The 21,815-nt window shown below is 50.6% G+C and overlaps 1 protein-coding gene and 1 long non-coding RNA gene across 3 annotated transcripts; both read left to right on the forward strand.

The window, feature by feature from the left end:
- The first annotated feature begins 1,807 nt into the window (after nt 1–1,807).
- Nucleotides 1,808–13,171, forward strand: Clec17a (C-type lectin domain containing 17A). 2 transcript variants are annotated; one of them, XM_048795143.1, is made up of 12 exons: nt 1,808–1,936; nt 2,079–2,153; nt 3,192–3,224; nt 3,302–3,352; nt 3,433–3,474; nt 3,723–3,764; nt 4,201–4,344; nt 4,430–4,492; nt 5,574–5,669; nt 5,871–6,022; nt 8,369–8,478; nt 11,440–13,171. In XM_048795143.1, exons 1-12 carry the CDS (start codon nt 1,894–1,896, stop codon nt 11,570–11,572), a joined length of 984 nt encoding a protein of 327 aa, XP_048651100.1. In that variant the 5' UTR covers nt 1,808–1,893; the 3' UTR covers nt 11,573–13,171. The 2 variants fall into 2 exon arrangements, with proteins under 2 accessions (XP_048651100.1, XP_015344323.1); XM_015488837.2 differs by having other exon boundaries at nt 1,819–1,936; nt 2,070–2,153.
- A 684-nt stretch (nt 13,172–13,855) lies between these two features.
- On the forward strand, nt 13,856–17,956 carry LOC125613765. Its single transcript, XR_007344335.1, has 2 exons — nt 13,856–17,699; nt 17,813–17,956. It is a non-coding gene; the product is annotated as an uncharacterized LOC125613765 (long non-coding RNA).
- The last annotated feature ends 3,859 nt before the right edge of the window (nt 17,957–21,815 follow it).

The raw sequence follows: 21,815 nt of genomic DNA on the forward strand, positions 1-21,815 counted from the left end.
CATGAGTTTGAGGCCAGCCTCGGCAACTTAGTAAAACTCTTGTCTCAAAAAAAAAAAAAAAAAAAAAAGCTGGGGATGTAGCTCAATGGTAGAGTGTGCTTGGGTTCAACCCCCAGCACTGCAAAACAAAAACAAGAAAAAGAAACTAAAATCCATTCTCTCGCTGTCCTGTCCAGGCTGTGCATCGGGACTCACATACAACTTACAGGTTTTGCAGATTCAGCTCGTATGATTGTGGTAGCCGGCTTCAAGATGACCCAGTGACCCCCACATCCTGGCATTTGTGCACTTGTGTAGTCTCATCCCACAATGACCCAGATCTGGTCCACATGGTAAACTGAGCACAGACTAGACACAGTGAGTGACTTGTGAGGCTAGGCATGTGGCATCCACCTGAGCCTCCACCCTGCCGTGGGGACACCCAGTCATCCCTTTGGAGAGACTCGTGGGAAGAATGGAGGTCTCCTGTCCAGAGCCAGGTGGATGCACGGTCCTAGAGGCAGATCTCCAGTACTGTCAGGTAAAGGCTGCTCCAGGAGACGTCTTTTATTTTTAATTAAAAGTCCTATTTAAAGTTCTATTTATTGGGGCTGAGGCTGCAGCTCAGTGGTAGTGTGTGCTTGCTTAGCATGCACAAGGCCCCGCTCCATTCCCAGCTCAGGAAAAAAAAAAAATAAAAGGAACTAGTGCTAGTTATCAATATCGTATTTATACCATGAATTCATTGAACATTATAAGAAAGTTTCATGGAATGTCACATCATGCCTTTTTCCCAGGGATCCCAACTAAGGCTTTATCTTAGAGGTCCCTTTCAAAGTATCTGTTCATTTATTTTTAGATTCAAAATTTTTGAAAAAAATTTATGAAGACGTATGAATTGTGTATACGGCTGAGGTTCCGCCTGGTATTTCCGAGCCTGCACCCAGCACCCGCTGAGCACACCTCGCCTCCTTTCCACCCTCCCTCGCCGCACACCTTCCCCATCTCTAGAAATCACTGGGCCACTTTCAGGTTGACTTTTTTTAGCTTCTGCCTTTGAGAGAGAAGGAGAGGTGCTCCTCCTTCTGTGTCTGGCTTGTTCCTCCTGCTGGGAGACCTTCCAGGTCCACGCATTTTTCTGCAAATGTCCGAATCCCTTTCTTCTCCACGGCTGAGGGACGCAGACTCCGGTCTTTTCTTTGTGCATCCATCTGCTGGGGAGGGGGCACCTCGGCTGATCCCACCTCTCGGCTCGGGTGACCAGCGCCTGATGAACACGGGCATCTGGGCAACGTTTAGACTGCATCCTGCAAAAGACGACAAGTCAGAGCCACCCAGCTGAGCTGTGCTGGATCCCCAAGTCACAAAAACTGAGATGACACATGCGTATGGTTGTTTTAAGTCACTAGGTTTTGGGGTGACTTAGGACACAGCTGTAGATCACTGGGAGCACTTCATTATGGAATGTGGGCGCACTTAGCCCCTGTCATTTCCACGTCTGGCTGCAACATCACCAGCTCCAGGTCACTATCGAGTGACGACGCGGTCACTATTGAGAATAAAGTGTAACAAGCCTTTTCTGGCTCATCACGGTGTCCCCTGACTGGCTTATTGCCCCTCCTGTTTAGGTTGGAGGTCCAAGGAGGGAGGAGATGGCCACTTTTCCACCTGGCCTTGGCGCTCTGTCTGCGCCCAGCTGTGGGGCCATGGTCACTGTCCTGGGGAGATCTGAACTGGGGAGAGAGAGCAGCTTGGGCATGGGGTCCGCAGGGGCTCTTCTCAAGACGGATTTGCATGCATTTGACTTCTAAAGAAAGGGGAACTGAGAGGGGCCCCCGGACGCCCGAGCAGGCAGCATAGAGGACAGGCACTGCCGGGGCACCGGGCATTCCTCTCCTGGTGTCCTCTGCAGCCATGAGCACCCTGTACACCAACACCGGGCGCCACTACCCACCAGGTAGGGCCCTTACCAGGCGTGGGCTGGCGGTGGGGACCCCGCATCCCCACCCTGGGGCCATCTGGAGCCAAAGACCAGGGCCCAAGGGAGGAGGGGAGGGTGGCTAGACTCTGACTCGCCTTCTCTCTGGGAGGGACCGCAGTGGAGGAGTCTGATGGTGACGGTGACGACTATGAAAACATGGCGCCACCCTACAAGGACCTTCCTCCCAAGCCAGGTGAGACGGCTCTCTCAGGAATGAGGGAGCAGGGCCCCAGGGGTCGGTCACTGGACACTGTAGCCACCTGGTCATTCTCGGTTGACCCACCCCAGGCCAGGTGCCACGATGGCAGGCGCACTGGGACTGTGCCCTGCAGCTCTGGGCACCACCTCGACCGAGAGGGAAGGGACGAAGCAGCGGAGAAATCCCAGGGGACCTGGGGGATCTGCCCCATGGCCGGGGGGTTGAGTCGACGAGGGCACCTGGGTGTGGTGGGTGACCAGCCGGGAAGGTCTGTTGAGTGGACAGAAACGTGGGAGCTTGGGAGGTGTCCCTGAGTGAAGTCCCTCCAGGGAACTGGAGGCCGTGAGAGGTTTCTGGGGTTGGTAGTGCCACACTGGTGTCCTTGGGCAGTGCCACCCTGGTGTCCTTGGGCAGTGGCCGTCCTATGCAAAATGGGCCTCTCTATCCCCCGTTTCTGAGGTCCAGGGACATGAGTGGCTCCGTGTGAGGCAGGAGGTGGGCTGGGTTGTACCGTGGGACGGTCTCGTCTCTGACGCCAGCTCTGTGCCCACACGGTCCTCAGCGCCTCCTCTAAGACCAGCGACATTCTCGCCTTCAGGGCCACCCCTCCCTCCAACATGGCCCCTCCTCATCTCCCCACCTCCACTCCCAAATGCAACATCCCCTCATCCCCGCCCAACCACAACGTGACCTTCAACCTGTTCCCAAACCCGGCGAGGACTCTGCGGTACCCTGACCTTGTCCTGAGTGACCACGCTGCTCCCACACCCATCGCCACGATCACCCCCAGCTTGGCCCTCGTCCAATCCCAGAGCCAGATGCAACCCCACCTAACTCCGTCCTCACTTCCGCTCTCCCTGTGACTCCGAGGCCACCAACTGTCCTGGCTCACCAGGACGGAGGGGTTTCCCGGGACACGGACTTCTCAGTTTTTATCTGAGGAATTCCCGGGCGGTTCCGGGGGTCGGTCTCTGCACCGTGACCCTGTCCCTCCCCTTCGCCCGACCCTGACTCTGACCTTCTCTTCTTCAGATTCCACGGCTCCCCCGAGGCCTCCCAGAGCAGGTGAGTGGGGCTGGGGGTCCAGAGGCGCCCTGTGGCTTTGCCCCACCTGGGCCTGAGCAACCTTCCTCCTTCCCCAGGAAAGAAATCGGAGACCCCTCCTCTCCCTAGCAAGCCCCCGAGGATGACAGGTGAGGCCTCGGGCCGGGGTCTTCCTGCTCCCGGGTGGAGACTCTCCTGGGAATGACCCTTGTCTTTCTGGTCCTTCCAGCCCTGGACCTCCCGCCTGTGCCGCGCAAGTCTCATCAGTTGGGTGAGCAGTGGGGGGGCTGGGGGGTGTCGGCCAGATCAGGTGTCCTACCGTGTGCGCCTGTGACACGACAGCAGATCCCGCCATTTGCACAACTGCATGCCCAATAAAAAATGTGGGAAAAAAGGAATCCTGAGGGGGAAGCCGAGGGGGTTTCCTCCCAACCCCTCCATCCTGACTGCGGTTGTTGATCTCGGAAGACAGAATCTTCCGGCAACTTCTGCATAGACCTCTCTCCTCCTTTCTCCCAGGCGTTGATCGGGAGCCTCCTCCTGTCCTGCCGTCCCAAACCAGTGAGTCCCCCTCCCCCGGGCGGCTCCCTTCCTCCCCTCTGGGGGCGGCCAGTGTATCTGAGTCAGGTCCAGGGTGAGGCCCTGGGACAGAGAAACCTCTCGGCTCCTCCCAGGGAGTCCAGGCCAGGGCCCCCAGGGAGCCAGGGTGTCTGCAGGGGACTCTTCAGCAAGTCCCTTTGGACTTGGAGGAGACATGGAGGTGTTCTATGTCCCAGGGGTCCGCAGGCCGCCTTGAGTGGGAGGGGCGTGGGCAGGAGCTGCTGGAGGCTCATCTCCCCGACCCTGTCTGGCTGTCTTGTCTCTGGACTGTCCTGTAGATAGGGCGACACACTTCTGCCCTGTGCTCCTGGGGAAAGGCTCAGGGTCCCTTCCTCACACTCTGAAGCACCAGGATGACACTCTCTGTCCCCATCCACCCCCCTCCCCCGCCCCCCAGCCACTCCAGTGCCCTGGCTCCATCTGAAGTCCAAGAGTCCTGGGTGTCACCAGGAGGAGAGGCTAAAGGTGTACCTGTGTCTGCTGCTGCTGGTGACGTCCCTGATCCTGAGCTGCCTCAGTCTGATTGTGACCCTGATGAAGTGTGAGTAGGGCCAGGATGGGCCGTGGGGAGAGGTTGGGGGCGGGGCCCTGGAGGACCTGGGGTCAGGCTGGACTCTTCCTCATAGACCAGGAGGTGGTGGAGAGGCTGGGGATGTTGACCTCTCAGCAGACGGCCTGGCAGGTGAACGGTGAGTGCCTCCATCCTTCCTCACGCTCCCTGCGCTGAGCTCCGCACGATCCCCACACCCAACCCCAACCCCAACCCCATCTCCCTTTGCCGGCCACTGTGCTGGGTGCCGGAGGGCAGCGTGGTGAGCACATCAGACATGACCCTTGTCACGTGCTTTTCCCCGTGGAGGGTGTGTGCGTGCGAGTGCGTGCGTGCGTGTGTGTGTGTGTGTGTGTGTGCCTGTGCGTGTGTGTGTCCAGACTTCCACTGGACATTATGGCAGCCACAAGCTACAGGTGGCTGTTGAGCACTTAAAATGTGGCTGGCCTGAAATGGGATGTGTGGTGTCACCGTAACTCACACACTGACTTCAAAGACTTGTTCCCACATAGAATGGAACCTATCCCACCAATAATTTGAAAATGCTGGTTGCAGATTGAAATGATAATATAGTGTGGATACAGAGGGACGAGTGAAAACAGTATCCAAGTTAATTTTACTGGTTTCTTTTTGACTTAAAAACGTGGCTTGGGCTGGCGCTGTCGCTCGGTGGCAGGGCGCTCGCCTCACACGCATGAGGCACTGGGTTCGATGCTCAGCACCACATAAAAATAAATAAAATACAGATATTGTGTCCATCTACAACTAAAAAAAAAAAACAACACGTGGCTTGGTTCACATTGACTTTCCCTTGGACAGCGCAGGTACGGGGGTCATGAGTCAGACATCAATAATGAATACAGAGTTTTGGACGTCACAGAAGAGTCTAAAGGAAGAGGGATGCCCCTGCCTGCCTGTTTTCCCTCCTCCCCTGGCAGTTGCCAACTCACCCTCTTCCTGCGCCCCGTCTCCATCCCTATCCCAATCCCATCCTCATGTCCAACGCGTCTCCAGGAAGCCCACCTCTCCTTTTACCCTCAAGTCCCCAAGGGTGGATCCCCCTCTAAGCCACTCTAGGACCCCTGGACCCCGAGAACGTGGGTTTTGAATTCTGCCATTTCCCAGGAGACCCGGGATGCAGTGAGGAGCAGTCAGTGGGGGGTAGTGGGTGGGCAGGAGGCTGTGGTTCTGGGTTCCCAACCCTTGATCTCTCCTGACAGTGACCGGCATGGCGGGGCTGGCTGGCCTGAAGAAGGACATCGACCGTGTCAGAGCAGACACCAACCAGTCCCTGGTGGAACTTCGGGGTTTGTTAGGTGAGTGGGGTTTGGGGAACCACCCAGAGATGAGGGACATGGCCGGACCAGCAGGTTGCAGGACTTCATGGAAATGATTTTGAGTGAAGTGATGAGAACGGTGCTTACTGGAGTTGAGAAGGGCACAGCCTGAACAACTGTCCGTGGCATACTAGGTACACAGACGCTGGAGCCTTCTGACAGCATCTCTCTTGTCCCCAGACTGTACCAGGATCACCTGCCCTGAAGGCTGGCTCCCCTTTGAGGGCAGGTGTTACTACTTCTCTCCCAGCACCAAGTCATGGGACGAAGCCAGGAAGTTCTGCCAGGAGAGTTACTCTCACTTGGTCATCATCAATTCCTTTGCTGAGCACGTGAGTTGTCCCTGCTGAACCCTTGAGAACCACTCTGCATTGCTTCCAGGATTCACCCCTCCTTTGCTTACCAGGGTAGAGAGAACTTGTAATTCTTTTTGAGTTATTTAAACTTAATTACAGGCTCTTGCTGAGACACTATCATGTGAGAGGGAAGAAGATGTGTTTTATCTGAGTTCAAGTGCTGATGGTGTTTATTCAACCTCTGCAAATCTCAGTTTTATCTCTTCCATGGAAACTGAATGACTCTCTCTAAGATAGTGCCTGTCTTCCAAACGCCTTACGTCTTGCATGTATTAGCATATGTAGTCTTTACAACTCTACAGATCCGTGTATCAGCCAGGAGAGGTAAGGTTCTGCTGCAGTAACAGAGAATCTCCATAGCCCAGCAGTGGTCACGCAGGAGGCAAATCATCTCCGAGTTTTCACTTAGGCTCACAAAGCAAGTCACATGAGCACTCCTACCCTTTGAGGTGATAGGGAAAGAAGGTCTCACCTATGAGTATCCAGAAGGAAAGTTGGAATATTTGTAAACAACTTTAATGGTATTTTCCACCCACTCTGAGCCCTAATACTACAACAATTAGGTAAAATTGCGATTTATTCACTTCACAGTTGAAGACACTGAAGCATAGTACGTCTAAGCAACTCATTCTTGGTCACTCAAAACTACTTTCAGAGCTGGGATTTGGGCTCAGGTAGCTGTCTTCAAAGTCCATGACCTTGATCATAAACATCAGAGCATTATGTTTTTGCGTGATATTGAACCCAGCGGTGCTCTACCACTGAGCTACATCCCCAGACCTTTTTAAGTTTTAAGTTTTGAGACAGGGTCTTGCTAAGTTACTGAGGTTGGCCTCTAATGTGCCATCCTCCTGCCTCGGCTTCCCGAGTCATGGGATTACAGGTGTGCACCACCACCCGTGGCCTCTGGTTTCTTGAAACCTCCCTGGAGTTTTTACTAGGAAATACTGTCCAGGTAGCTTTTGCTCTTTAGAGTTCCCCAATTTTTTTTGCCACCTCCCGGGGGTCCTTGGGGATGAGGTGGAGGGTTCCTGTCTCTCTAGACCTTGTCTGCATATTCAAAACTTCTTGCCACTGCCATCTCCCCTCCCTGCATATTGGAGACTCAGGTGGGAGTGTGATTTGCATACTGTAAAATGCACATATTTGAAGCCTGTGTTTTGACAAACGTCACTGCCAATCAAACAAGACTCATAACGTTCCTACCACCCTGAAAAGTCCTCTCATATCCCCTATCTAGTTAATCCTTCCACCATCTGCGACCACAGATACGATTTCTTTCACCATAAATTAGTTTTTCTGGAGAGGAGTTGCTTTTAACCATAGTTCTTCCCAATCTTCTGTCTTCAACATAAATCCTTCCTTTTCTTCCCAAAGCCCAGATATACCAGCCCCAGGAGGCTCCTTCCCCTGCTTCTCTTCCTCCTCCGCTTATTTTCTTCATGAACTTCTCTACTTAGATGCAGATTAGGGCTCCGAGTGGGTGGAAAAACACCAGGGGAAAAACCTCCTATCGTTTCCTATTGCTAAAAAACGTTATTCAAATGCTGTAATATTAAATGCTAAGAGGTCACGGTCATTGTTTGGTGCCAGTCACTGTGTTAGCACTTTAAGAACATTAACCTATTTTATCTGCATGCAAATCCTATCCTACAAGGAGGTAGCTCCTGTTATCATCCCATTTTACAAATGGAGAAAATGAGGCACAAGATGTGCATTAATCCATTTTCAGTTGTTGTAGCAAAATACCAGAAGCTGGGTATTTTATAAAGGAAAGAGTTTTATTTGTCTCCAAGTTTTAGAGGTTTGAAAGTCCCGAACATCCCGGGGCTGGCTCTGGTGATGGCCCCTCTGACTGCATCACAACTTGTGGAGCATGAGAGGGAGGGACCATACGGCAAGATGCCTCCAGAGACCTGAGACGGGCCAGTCTGGCTCTTTTTACAACAGCTCATTCTCTTGGGAACTAAACCATTCCCCAGGACCAGCAGATACCTCCAATGACTTACCCATCTCCCGTCAGACCCTCCCCTTAGAGGTTTCCCACTTCCCAACTCCACTATGTGGGGGACCAAGCTCCCAGCACCTGGATCTTAGGGAGAAAAACCACATGCAAACTGTAGCAGAGTGGCCCCCTGCCCGAGGAGCTGTGTGGTCACCCTCACGCCACGTGCTGAAGCAGGAGGGTGTTGATCCCCCTCTGCCTGCCGTGGGGACCAGGGGCAGCCTTCTGAAGCCACAGATGTGTGGGAGAGGACGTGGGGGGCTCTCACCCCGAGGCCATTAGGAGAACTGATGGCTGAATGCAGTTTGTATTTGCAGAATTTCGTGGCCAAGGCGCATGGCTCTCCACGGGTGTACTGGTTGGGGCTGAATGACAAGAACCGAGAAGGGGACTGGAGGTGGCTGGATGGGTCCCCTGTCACGTTAAGGCAAGTGTCCATGGCTCCTGGGGTCTGTCTGTCTCTTCTGTGGGCCCTGAGCATGGGGAGAGGAGAAGGTGGGGAGCATGGCTGAGGGTGTCAGGACCTGGTTCTTTTTTTAAAATTAAAAAAATATATTTTTATTTTTGATTGATACAATATATTTAGTTACACTGTTATGTAATCATACATATTTATGGGGCACAGTGTTATATTTCAGCACCATATATAACGTGTGAGGATCAGATCAGGATAGCTGGCAAATCTGTCACCTCAAATATTCATTATTTCTTTGTGTGTGTGTGTGTGTGTGTGTTTTTTTTTTTTGTCACTAGGGATTGAACTCAGGGGCACTCGACCACTGAGCCCCATCCCCAGCCCTATTTTGAATTTTATTTGGAGACAGGGGCTCACTGAGCTGCTTAGTGCCTCCCTAGGTTGCTGAGGCTGGCTTTGAACTCGTGGTCCTCCTGCCTCAGCCTCCCAAGCCTCTGGGATGACAGGTGTGCACCACCGCGCCCGGCTGTACTAGCTATTTTGAAATATACAATTAATTATTGTCAACCACAGTTACTCCCTCATGGTAGAAAACATTAGAAATCATTCCTTCTATCCGGCTTCCCCCTGTACCAGTGACCACCCCTTCTCCGTCCCTCCCTCCCCGTCCCTCTTCCCAGGTCCTGGCCGGCACTTCTCTTCTCTTAGAATCGACTTTTGAGTTTCCCCATAAGTGACGTGGACGTGCTGTACTCTGTCTGTGCCCGGCTTATTCCACTTAGCATGATATCCTCCAGTTCCATCCATGATGCTACAAACAATAGGACTCTATTATTCTATTTTATATTTTTATGGCTGAAGCCTTTGGCTCTTCCTGGTACAGGGATCCTGATTTTAAATATAGAAAAATTTCTCTTTGGGTTGGTAAATTGTCATTAACCCCCCGAGGGTCTCCATAGCACCTAACTGAAGGTTACTGCCTGGCACAGAGGGACCTGGGGACACTGACTGGAGGGGTATGTGGGCTCCTGGTCATCTTTTTGGTGCCCCCTCTGGGAAGCCCCTCTTCCCTGCGTGTGTTGTCCTTGTGGTCTGGGACCCCAGTTCTCTAGAATTCCGGGATGGACTACAAGGGTGATTTTTTTTTTTTTTTTTAAATGATGACAGGGCTTCTGGTCCCTGAACTGGGTTAGCTTTTTGTTGCCGTGACAAATGCCTGGGGAGAACTTGGAAGAGACAGGATTTATTTTGGCTCAGTTGCAGAGGGTTAGGTCCATGTCTGCCGGCTCCATTGCTCTGGGGCTGAGATCACGGCAGAGGAAAGTGGTCAGCTCACGGTGGCCAGGAAGGAGGGAGGGGGCAGGCGGGGCCAGGGACAAGCCAAGTCCTCTCAGGATCTGCTTCCAGGGACCTACATCCTCCAGCTAGGTCCAGCCTCTTACCGTTTCCACCGCCTCCCAATGACCCCCTCAAGTTATTGATCCGCCAATGCCATCAGACCCCTGTGATCTGATCATGTCACCTCTGACTGTGTGAGACTCTGGGGGACATTTCAGACGAATCCTAACATGTGGCTTTGAGGTGTCCTCCATTGCAACATCTCAACCTTTTAGCACAACTTTGCAAATATATCAAGCCTCTAGGTTAATGGCTGGAAAAATAAAAAGACTGGCCACAGGTTTGAGAGGAAGATTTGGATTTGTCGAGTTGATGAGCAGGATTTTTTTTTAGCTAGAGATTCCTGATAGGAGGCGCGGCTCTGTAAGAGATGATGTGGCATGGCACTGTGGGGACAGCTCAGGTCCTGGGGTGCCTGCATCCCCCAGCGGGAGGCACTGGCTGCCAACGGCTCACAGTCATGATGTTTCTGGAAATGTGTCCTCAGCTGAATGGGAGGCTGCTCATCTAAGAGGTTACCCCTACTCCCATGGGGGTCAGCCCAGGGCCAATGAAATCCTAAGAGATGGCTTCCGTGGGGTGACCCTAGTGGGCCTTTGGCATCTCGAGCTCCAGGTCAGGAGGAAGCCGTGCTCAGCGGAGCTCACAGCCTGGCTCAGCTCCTCCTTCTCCGTCCGCCGCCGGCTCCTGCTCCTTCTCCTTTCTGTAGCACCTCCCTTCACGTACCCCATGCACCCGAGTCCCCGGGTCAGACCCTGCTTTAACAGTGTGACACCAAATAGCACAATTCCTGCAAAAGGTGGGGAGGATCCCACTGGGGTGTGCAGAGGGAGGGGTCCTTGGAAGTGGAGGAGGCAGAGGAGGCTGGTTCAGGAGGCCCGGGGTGGGCGGTGGAGGTGGGAGAGGCTGCCCGTGACCATGACCGACGGGGCTGGGTAGGACAGGTGAGCTGGGGGCGGGGGGATGATGTGGCGTCTTCAGGTGGTTCTGGAAGGCAAGGAGTGATTCAGATGGAAGGACCCTCGGACCACGATGGCCTTTCCTCTCCCACCATGTTCCTTTCTTTAAAGTCAATAGCTTTTCTGTCTTGTGGGTCCTGGGGATTGAACCCAGGGACATCCTACCAGGGAGCTCTACCCCCTCTTTTATTTTTTTTTTTCTTTTTAAAATATTTATTGGTGCACTTTGATGATTCATCCCAGAGGGCTTCAGTATCGGCACACATGCGTGTCACATGATTCTATCCGTCTCGTCGCCCAGTGGCTTCCCTTTCCTCCCCTCCCCCACCTGCTCATCCACTCCACTGCTACACCTTTTTTTTTTTTTTTTTTTGAAAGACAAGGTCTTGCTACATTTCCCAGCCTGGACTTGAACTTGTGCTCCTCCCTGCTCAGCCTCCTGGGTTTCCGGGATCCCAGGCTTGTGTCCCCATGACTGGCCATCCTGAGGGTTGTGGCCGCTGCCCGGGGGCGTGCGTTTGGCACTGCAGAACCACGCAGCATAGTCTCAGCACCCGCAAACCCCCTGGGGTCCCTTGGCTCATGCCTCTCTCTGCCCACTGTTTCTTCCCTCCAGTTTCTGGGCCCCACAGGAGCCCAACAACATCTACGAGGAGGACTGCGCCAGCATGAACAACGGTGGCACCTGGAACGATCTCTCTTGTGCCAAAACTACGTATTGGATTTGTGAGCGGAAATGTTCCTGTTGAACCCCCCCGGGGCTGAAGCTAGAGGTGTGTGGCCCAGCGCCTCCCTGCTGGGGGTGAGAATTCCCTGCCGTCCACAGAAGGCTCTGTGTCTCGGGGGTATGCTGAAGACGTGATTGACAGCTGGACGTGACCAGCTCCCCGGGGTGCAGGCCAGGCCTTCGGGTTCAAGCAGAGGGGTGAGCTGGAGGGACGCCGGGGACTTGGTGGTAGGTGCCCTCCCATTTCTGAGAGGTGGAGGACGTTCATCCATTTCCTGATCTTGAGAAGCGATGCTGAGTCTGACATTGAACCTGGGGGGCTCTGAGCATGACGTTGAGCCCAGGATAAAACACCCTGGCTCCCCTGAACCAGGAGGCTCCGGGCTCCTTGACCGCCTGGCTGATGCAGACCCGCTTCTGGGAAGCCGTGGGGGCACGGTGAGCCTTGACCATTCACTTTCTCAACGTCTTGGGTGTCATTTTGCACAAGCTATGTGACAGAATCAGATCTCTGACAAGACCTGGCCCATAGAACTCCTAGAAAGACAAGACCACTTCCACACAGTATAGTTGGGTCACTCCGTGACTTGGTCAGACCCACAGTACAGTGATGGCACTGTCTGTCTACCTCTGCCCGGGGCTGTCTGTGGGTCGTAAAGGTCTTTGGTGGTGTAGGAGTTCACTCACATCTGGGTGGACTTTCCTGGGCTATTCACTCTGGCAAAGTTAGTGCTTCTCAAAACGTGATTTCACTGTGTAGTCCTGGCCCATGGTGTTGGGTTCACAGGGCTGCAATAACCAAATACCAGAGGCTGGGCAGCTTAAAAAACAGAAATTCATTTTCTTACAGTTATAGAAGCTGTAAGTCCAAGATCAAGGGTGTCAGTTAAGTTGGTTTCTCTTCTTGTCTTGAGGATAATTGTCTTCTCCCTGTGTCTTTGATGGGTCTCCCTTCCATGGGTGTCTATGTCCCAATTTCCTCTTCTTAGAAGGACACCAGTCATATTGCATTAAGGTCCACTTAAGGGCCTCGTTTTACCTCGATTACCTTTTTAGTTACCTGTTTAACCTCCAAATATGATCACATTCTGAGGAACTGGGAGTTAGGATTTCAACATATGTATCTTTTGGGAAAGCAAATCACCCATCAAGAACCAGAAGTACCCTTTGGTCATTCTGATATCCCAAACACACCACTCTGAGGTCTGGTGCTGTCCCCGTCTGAGCACAAGGAACTCAACTCGGTGGTCCTTTTGTACAACCCATGAATTGTAATCGAATGGATCAAATTCTTGGTCGCCGAGTGCCCTTACCTAGTAGCAAAGTCCTTCCTGTTTGGGTTGAGAGCAGAAAGGTGGCTTTGAGGAGAGCAGGGAAGTGGGGGAGGGGGGGTCCGCTTCACTTCCTGTCCCTCTGTTCTGGTCTCCTCCTACCCCTACAGCTGTCTCTACCCTCCCACCGGCTCCCCGCACAGTCCACAGCCTGCAGAGTGGGCAGGTGTCTTGTTCTCAGTCCTTCACCCAGGGGACCCTGGGTCCCAGGGACTGTTTATCTGGGGGTCAGGGGAAGTTCCCGTATCTCAGAAGAGGAAACTTGAGTTTCCTCCAAAATATTGTGTTAAGAAAAGAAGAAGCAGGGGGCTGTGGTCACATCTCTTGAGTGGCTCGGGGGTGTGGGGGCCCACGGGGGTGCTGGCCCTTCCACAACTCCCACAACGGTCTAGTTGAAGACAGGCAAATGGAAGAGAGGTTTCCTTTTACCATTTTGGGTCCAGAGGAGCAAAGATTAGGTGAATTAAAAATAATAATAGTCATAGTTTATCAAGCATGAATTAGTCATTCGTATTTAAGCCTCACCATGACTGTGAATCAGGATAATTAGCGACCCTACTCGATAGTGGGGAAAACCGAGCCCAGAGGGGTCTTGTGGCTCACCCACGGCCCTTCGGTGGGTAAGTGGCACAGTCAGGATTTACCCAACGGCAGCGTCTGCTGCTTTCAAAGGGATTGTCTGTGAACTTGAATCATCCTCGAGGACCGTGACCTTGGAGCTCTGATCTCAGCTGGTTATTCTGGGAAACTGAACAGCGTGATGTGGTTGGAAGCTGACACCCTGGGATGGGAGAGGAGACTAGGGGTTGAATTCTGGGTGAGGTGATGGTTGTCTTTGAGGCTTTTCTGGGGTTGTTACATTGATGATGAGGGCCAGGGAGCCACCTGTGACGGTCTGGAGACTTCTGGAGAGCCTTTAGGATGTGCTGATGGATTAGATGTCGGGGGTGGCGGGTGAGAGAAAGAGGAAAGACAGGGAAGAAAGAATTCTTATGAACTCCACCTACGTTTAGGTAGTCCATGAACTTCTGCTGAAGTTCTTAGAACTTCTCTTATCTGGTAAGTGGTGGGTCAGGAATGGAACCGTGTGTGTGTGTGTGTGTGTGTGTGTGTGAGTGAGAATGGAAACCAGGGTCTCTCACATGCTAGGCAAGTGCTCTACCCCTGAGCTACATCCTCAGCCCAGGAATGGAATCTTTCTTTCTTTTCTTTTTTTCTTTTTTTTTTTTATTTTTTGTGGTGGTGGGGGGTACCAGGGACTGAACTCAGGGGCACTGACCACTGAGCCACCTCCCCAGCCCTATTTTGTATTTTACTTAGAGACAGGGTCTCACTGAGCTGCTTAGCGCCTCATCATTGCTGAGGCTGGCTTTGAACTCGCCATCCTCCTGCCTCAGCCTCCTGAGCCGCTGGGATGACAGGCCTGTGCTGCTGCCCCCAGCTCAGGAACGGAGTCGTGTGCATAGGGAATGAGGTCGTGCCCTGTGGATCTCCTTGATCCTCACTTTTTCAGTGACTTCTAGTAGCCAGCATCTGCCATGAGAGTCATCTGACTGGCTATGTGGCCAGGAGGAATTTTCAGGGTGGAAAAATGCTCCCAGGAACAGCTAGCTTTCAACTAAAGCCTGGACTTGGTGTATACCTACCCGGGCTCCCTCATCTCCCAGGAGAATCACCTCCAAAGAGTGAGCTCTAGATAGGTCCTGGAGGTCCCTGGAGGGAGTAAGCTCCAGTTGACGGCAGCTGTAGTTTGCTCAAAACCACACCTTGCACCCTGGATCCTACCAGGCTCCTTGGTTTCCCTGCCCCCTTCCTCCCGCCGAGCGTGTGGCTATTCCCTGCCAGCACCTCCAAATCAACCACCACTCGATGGGCAGTGACTCCACTGACCAGTGTGTCAACCTCTCCTCGGTGTGAAAGTGACCCACGTTCGGTAGAAGCTGGATTTCGAATTTAGTTGACTAGAACTTGTGGGCATTGGACTGAAGTCTCCTTATAGTCTTTTTACCTTTTCTTAAGATTTTATTGGAGGTACAAAATAATTTAGGGTCCCAGATCTCATATATATTTGGAAACTATTAACTTATTTATTTTAAATTGATGTAAATTGTATATATTAAATAAAGAAAGTAAAAATGTATGTATTTATCATGTACAACAGACGTTTTGAAATATGTATATGTTGTGGGATGGCTGCATGGATCTAAATACAGGTGCATTACCTCAGATGTTTATTATTATTATTTTTGTGGTGAGAAGAAGTAAAATCTATTATTCCAGCAAATTTTTAAGTCCACATACAGCTGGGTGCAGCGGCACACACCTGTACTCCCAGCGACCCAGGAGGCTGAGGCAGGAGGATCAAGAGTTCAAGCTGGCTGGCCATCTCCCAGACTCTCTCATTTCTCTTTGTTTAACACACAGCCCAAACCTTCCTGTAGCCTGTTTGTTTTTTTTTTTTTTTCCCCTCAATGAGCTAGGAGTAGTTTGGCAGTTTCTGAAGGGCTACGTACACCCATCTCTTCCCACGCAGCCCTCCATAGCCACCAGTTCTGCATCCATGGATCCGACCAACTGCTGATCAACACCATTCAGAAAAAAGTGACAACCACACGAACACGAAGACTTTTAAATCTTATCATTATTCCCTTAACAACCCAGCATAAGAACTCCTTCACAGAATTTGTTTTGTATTAGGTGTTATAAATAATCTAGAGATGGTTCAAAGTCATGGGTTCTATGCAAACACAATGCCATCTGACACAAGGAATTTGGGCCTCTGCAGACTTTGGCGTTCATGGGGTGTACTGGGGTCACCCCCTGCAGATACCGAGGGAGGACTGAACACCATAAGCTATGTGTGCACCTACGTGCGAACCTGTGTCCTGAAAAGCCTAGAATATTGATCTTGCCCTTTACAGAGAAAGCCGACTGACCTCTCTTTAGCATATCTCAGCGCCCCCAGGCCCCAGGGTGGGGAAGAAGTGAGACTCAGGAGAAGGGGGCAGGGGAGACCACAGCGTGGAGGAGGGGCCAGTCTGGAGCGGGAAGGGCCTCCTTTGCCTTGAGTGTGAGTGTTGACGCAGGAGAAGCGAATGGGGGGTGTGGTAAGGGGTGTCTGGGGTCAGGAAGTCGAGGGACTTCCATCACTACCTTTATCACCTCTGCAGGATAAAAAAGAGGTGAAGCCAGGAAGAAGCTGCTTGTTTATGAGACGCTTTGGGAGAAGTTGATAGTTTAAAGGGCTACATGAGTTTAAAGAGCAGGTTTAGGAGGAGTCAGAGTAAGAACCCGAGGAAAGGCCTTGAGAGGGGTCTCCCCATTTGCAAAAAGTCAAGGAAGTGATTGCAACCACCCTGATTTGGGTACCCAGGGCCAGGCATTGACTGAACACACCGCGCAACACAGAGAAATACGATTCAACACACGTTTATTGAAAGCTTAGTATCACGCGGAGCACACGCTTCAGGAAGTAAAGGTTAAACACTTCCTCTCCCACAGTGATGTGCAGAATGAGTTCCCCGGCCTCAACTTTATTCCTTTTTACAAAGGTCACATTTCATTCCCCATGATGCCAACGAGATCCATGGGCAGGATCTTCCATATGGAGCTGAATGTTCTAGTTTTAGTATCATCTCTTCACTTGTTCTGAAAAAAAAAAAAAAAAAGGTCCCCTACAGAAGATTTTTAGATTAATGGTGGATTAAGCGTTAGCAAATCAAACATGGAGAAAGAGCAGGAGTGAGTGCAAGCCAGCTCCAGCCACCAGGCAGGGATGGAACCATCTAGAATCCTAGGGCAGGCATGGTGTTCTCTAGCCTACGGTGGGTGGATGTCTCAAAAATCCAGGAAGAAGAATTTTTCTTTGTGACAGATTTTCAGTCATATTATCTTGTATGATTTGAATGTTTGTCCTTCAGAATGTGTATGTTGGAAACTTAATTCCCAAAGACATATGCTAATGGTATTTGGAAGTGGAACATTTGAGAGGTAAAGTGAATGGATCATGAGGACTCTGTTCTCATCAACGGATTAATCTATTTGTGGGTTAATGGATTATTGGATTGTGGGTTATTGAGGGAGTGGCTTTGGTACACTTATTCTGTCTCTCCATGTGATTCTCTGCACCTCTGTGGGACTCTGTAGAGAGTCCCCACCAACAAGAAGACTCTCACCAGAGGTAGCTCCTTGACTTTGGACTTCCCAGCTTCTGCAACTATAAGAAATAACCTTATTTTCTTTATAAATTACCCAGTCTCAGTAATTCTGTTATAGCAACAGAAAACAGCCTAAGACCGAATTTTAATTCCCTGGAGGCTGGTTTTTGTCTATGGAGAAAAGCTATATTTGTCTATGGAAAAAGCTAAGCTCCATGAAGGTAGGAACTGTATTGTTTTGCTCTCTTTTGTATTACCTTTCTATCAAGACCATTTCATCCCTCTAGGAAGGTCCCATTATTCCATACATCTGAGTGGTGTCAGTCCCCTCTCCTGGGGCCCTTTCAATGGTCCAACAATTCCCTGGGCTCACATCCATCTCTCTGTGGGACAGTATGTGTTTTGAGGGATATTGATCTGTGCAAGTCAATTTCCCCCTGTGGGATATACTTGAATGGTAGCATTGCTGGTGACATATTTAACCCATATTTCTTTGCACAGATTCCAAAAGTCAGCTGAAGAGCTCTTAGTGAACGGAGAAGAGTCACTGAAGAACAATTCAGTGGGAATGAGGAACTCAAGCTAGGGTACCAGGAAAGATCGTGTTGTGGTCTGGACCTTTAGTGTCCTCCAAAGGCCCAGTCTGGGGCGCTATTGGGAGGTGATGGAATCCTTAGGAGGTGGGGCCTAATGGGAGGCAGTTAGGTCATTGAGGGCATGCCCTCAAAGGTCTGTTGGAACCTCAGCTCCTTTCTCTCTTTCTTTCTTTCTCAGCTGCCACAAGGTGAGCTTTACTGCTCCACCATGTACTCCCCACCCACCCTGATGTTTGGCCTTGCCACAGGTCCAGTGTGATGGGGCCAAGTGACCATGGATTAAGACCTCTGAAACCATCAAATAAAACTCTCCTCCTTGTAAGCTGTTTATCTCAAGTATTTTGTCACAGTCACAGAAAGCTGAGTAGCACAGTGCTCTTCCTCATACTCTTCTTCAAAGGGAACTTGTGCTAAGACAAGGAGAGGAAGTTTGGGGTATCGGGGTGGCAAAACATTAGAGAAAGTCATGGGTTCACTTACCTCACTCGCTGAGTTTTAAATCGGGGCCAAGCCTGCTGGAGAGCGTCTGTATCTCAGACTTAGACTTTGATTTTGTGGCATCACTAAACCACTTTCGGTATTGTTTCCGGACCTGACATATCAAAGGAAATACCAGGATGGTTTTTTGTTAAGATGACAAAATAGGAGAAAAGCTGGTGAATCAGTAAGAAGATAGAGATCTATTTCACAATATGTGGCATAACCATGTGAGGGAATGTTATTCAGCCGTTAGAAGAAAATATTTGGCTGGGTGCGGTGGGGCACGCCTGTCATCCCAGTGGCTGGGGAGGCTGAGGCAGGAGGATCACGAGTTCAAAGCCAGCCTCAGCAACAGCGAGGTGCTAAGCAACTCAGTGAGACCCTGTCTCTAAATAAAAGACAAAATAGGGCTGGGGATGTGGCTTGGGGTCGAGTGTCCCTGAATTCAATCCCTGCTACCAAAAAAAAAAAAAAAAAAAGGATATTTGGACGCACCACTCATGGCTCAACCTTGAAGACCTCATGCCAAGTGAATAATGCCAGACACAGAGGAACACAGACTGTACGATGCCACTTACATAAGGTACCTTGAATAGTCAGATTACTCAAGATATAAAGTAGAATGGTGGTTGCCAGGACCTTGGCAGGAGGGGATAGGGAGTTACTATCTGATAGGTACAGAGTTCCTGTTTGTCCTGATAAAGAGTTCTAGAGACAGTGGCAATGGTTATATGACATTATGAATATAATGGCCATAAGCTGTGCACTTAAAAATTATTCAGATGGAAAAACTACACATGGTGTTGCACACACCTGTAGTCCCAGCTACTCAGGAGGCTGGGGCAGGAGGATCGATCACCTGAGCTCAGGAATTTGAGGCCAGTTTGGGAAACATGGTGAGACCCTATCTCAAAACATTTATTTAAGTGGTAATTTTATGTGGTGCATATTTTACTACAATAAATATATTTTCATATTACAGAAACCATCTTTCTTATTTGGGTTACTCCAGGAATTTAGAACTTGGAACAAAAGTTTAAGTGTAAGGAGTTTATTTGAGGGGTGGTCCCTAGGATGCATGATCCAGGAAGTTTCCACTGGGGCTCAGCTCCCTTGGGCAGCCCCCGGAGACATGTGACCTAATCCAGAGTCATAGCACCTGAGGGGAGGGAGCTGGGGTGTTCATCCACCAGCTCTGTTCTGTCACTGGCCGAGGGCTGCTCTCAAGGGCCGTTGCTCTCTGGCACCGCCATCTTGTCCCAGGCTTGGGCCACTCACATCTCCTGGGCAGTAAGAAGCCCACAGACTCCAAGTCATAAATGTTGTAACCGGAAACCTCAGGCCCGTGGTGAGAGGAACAAAGGGCTGTGGGAAGGCCACTGACAGCGCCTGCTGCACAAGGCTTCCCAACTGTGGCACCATGGAGATCTTAAGTTGGATTGTGCTTTCTGGTGGGGACAGTCCTGTGCACTGGAGGGTGTGGACAGCATCCCGGCCTCCACCCACTAGATGCCCATAGCAACCCACTCCTAGTTGTGACAGTGGGATGCGTCTCCAGACATTGCTGACTGTCCCTTTTAATATGCCCTAAACACACAAGTGAGTGCACAAAAATAACATAAGGAGTGAGTGTTTATATGGTTATATGAACAAAATGGGGCCCTCTGAAGTAATGCTCTGAAATTTGCTTTCTTCACTAAGGTATTTTCAGTGTCCTACAAGTCACAAGATATTCTTGTGCCTGGACAATTACTAACGTGTGGATGTTCTAACCCTGTGCTTAGCCTTTGCTCCCCAGGGAATGTCTGCTCTCTGGAAAGCTCAGTTTCTTATCCCTGAGGAGCTATTTTTCCATTCCAAGTTTGATTTTGTGTTCGGCGTGAGGAAGTGGGAGGATGGAGGAAGAGAGGGAGGACCTTCCTTTTTTTTTTGTACAAAAGTTTTAAAATCTGGTGCTTGTTTTGCACATACAGCTCATTTTTATTTGAATTAGCATCAAAGGTTAAACTACAGCAATTGGGTTTAAAGATACCAATTGGCTTTACTTCCAATTCTGAAATCAGATGACACTTAGTTCCGTAAAATAGAATGAGTGTTCCATGTAGAATTCTGTCAGTATGCTAACATGGAGACTATACCGTGTATTTTTTCTCCAGCTTTCACACTTGTAATCGTCAGCTAATGCTAAACAACAAACAATTTCAAGAAATCTCAGTGGCTTAAACAAATATTTATTTTTTCTCACTCTCAGGTTTGTAGGTCTTTGGGGTTTGGCTGATCCTGCCTGGGATCGGCGTGGCTTGGTTAAATTGGTTGAAGAATTGGTGTCAAGTGGTGTGGCAGGTTGCTTTATTCACTCCTAGTTAGAAGCAGTACACCCTGTCTCAGCCTCGGGGTGGGTGAAGCGTTCTTTCCCCATTAGCTTTGGGCCTGGCCACCTGATGCACTTTGTCCAGTGGCACATCAGAGGAGGTGATGTGAGCAGAGTCACAGGCTTAAAATGGCCCTGCAGGGTACCCCTGGCCTCTTTGTAATTTTGCCATTGTTATGAGAAAAACATGCCGAAGAACTGCTCCCAGTTCTGCCTAAGCCTCAGGATGAGGAGCAGATATGAATCTGATTTGCATCCAGGAACCAAGCCAAGCGGAGCCCAGCCGGGATCACTGAACCCCACCCCACCTGCAGACCTGAGGAGGAGAAAGGAAGTTCTCGTGTTCATGCCACTGAGATTTTTGACGTAGCCCGTTGTGAGCATGAGCTGACTCTTGTGGTGGGAAAGCCGGAGGAACCTCCTTCCCTGATAGAGCAACCATCTGTTTTCCGAAAGCTACTAACAAATCAGGGGATCTTATAATCAATAACATCTTGCTTTTGTCAATAGCTTTTCTGAGATAGAATTCGCATATTACACAACCCATCTAAAGTGTTCAACCCCATGGCTTTAGGATGTTTGTAGAGTTCTGTAGCCAGCACCTTAAACATGTGTAGAGCTTTATCATCATCCAAGAAACAAACTGCAGAATCACTGTTCCTCCTCCACCCCTCCTATCCCCTCCCCTAGTCTCTCCAGCCCACTCAATAACTCACCTACTTTCTATGTCCGCCTTCAAGAGCACTTTAAAGTAGATAAATGACAGGGTGTGTTCACATATTGATGACAGACTCATGAAAATTTAAACACATGGAATGTAAATGCTCGCTAAACTGCGTGCCTCCAAAGTTTAAAACAAAGTTTTAAAGCACCAGAGAAAGGGCTCAGCGTTTACCTGTTGGCTGAGCAGACAGTAGACCAGGAAGATGAAAAAGCCCTGCAGGCTGTTGATGATGGTGAAGAGATACGCCAGGACCTGGCCAGCGGGACCCACCTGCAGGACGCCCAGACACCACGTGCAGCCCAGGATGAGGACCTGAGCTGTGGCTTTGAGGGTCAGCATCCTGAGAGGGGTCAGAGATGGTCACGTCAGAAAGCTTGTAATGGAGCTGGGCGCGGTGGCACACACCTGTCATCCCAGCAGCTCAGGAGGCTGAGGCCGGAGGGTCATGAGTTTAAAGCCAGCCTCAGCAAAAGTGAGGCACTAAGCAACTCAGTGAGACCCTGTCTCTAAATAAAATACCAAATTGGGCTGGGGGTGTGGCTCAGTGGTCAAGTGACCCTGAGTTCAATCCCTGGCACCCCCACCCTGCAAAAAAAAAAAAAAAAA

The sequence above is a fragment of the Marmota marmota genome, unplaced genomic scaffold (assembly GCF_001458135.2).
Source record: "Marmota marmota marmota unplaced genomic scaffold, marMar, whole genome shotgun sequence".
Classification (NCBI taxonomy): domain Eukaryota; kingdom Metazoa; phylum Chordata; class Mammalia; order Rodentia; family Sciuridae; genus Marmota; species Marmota marmota.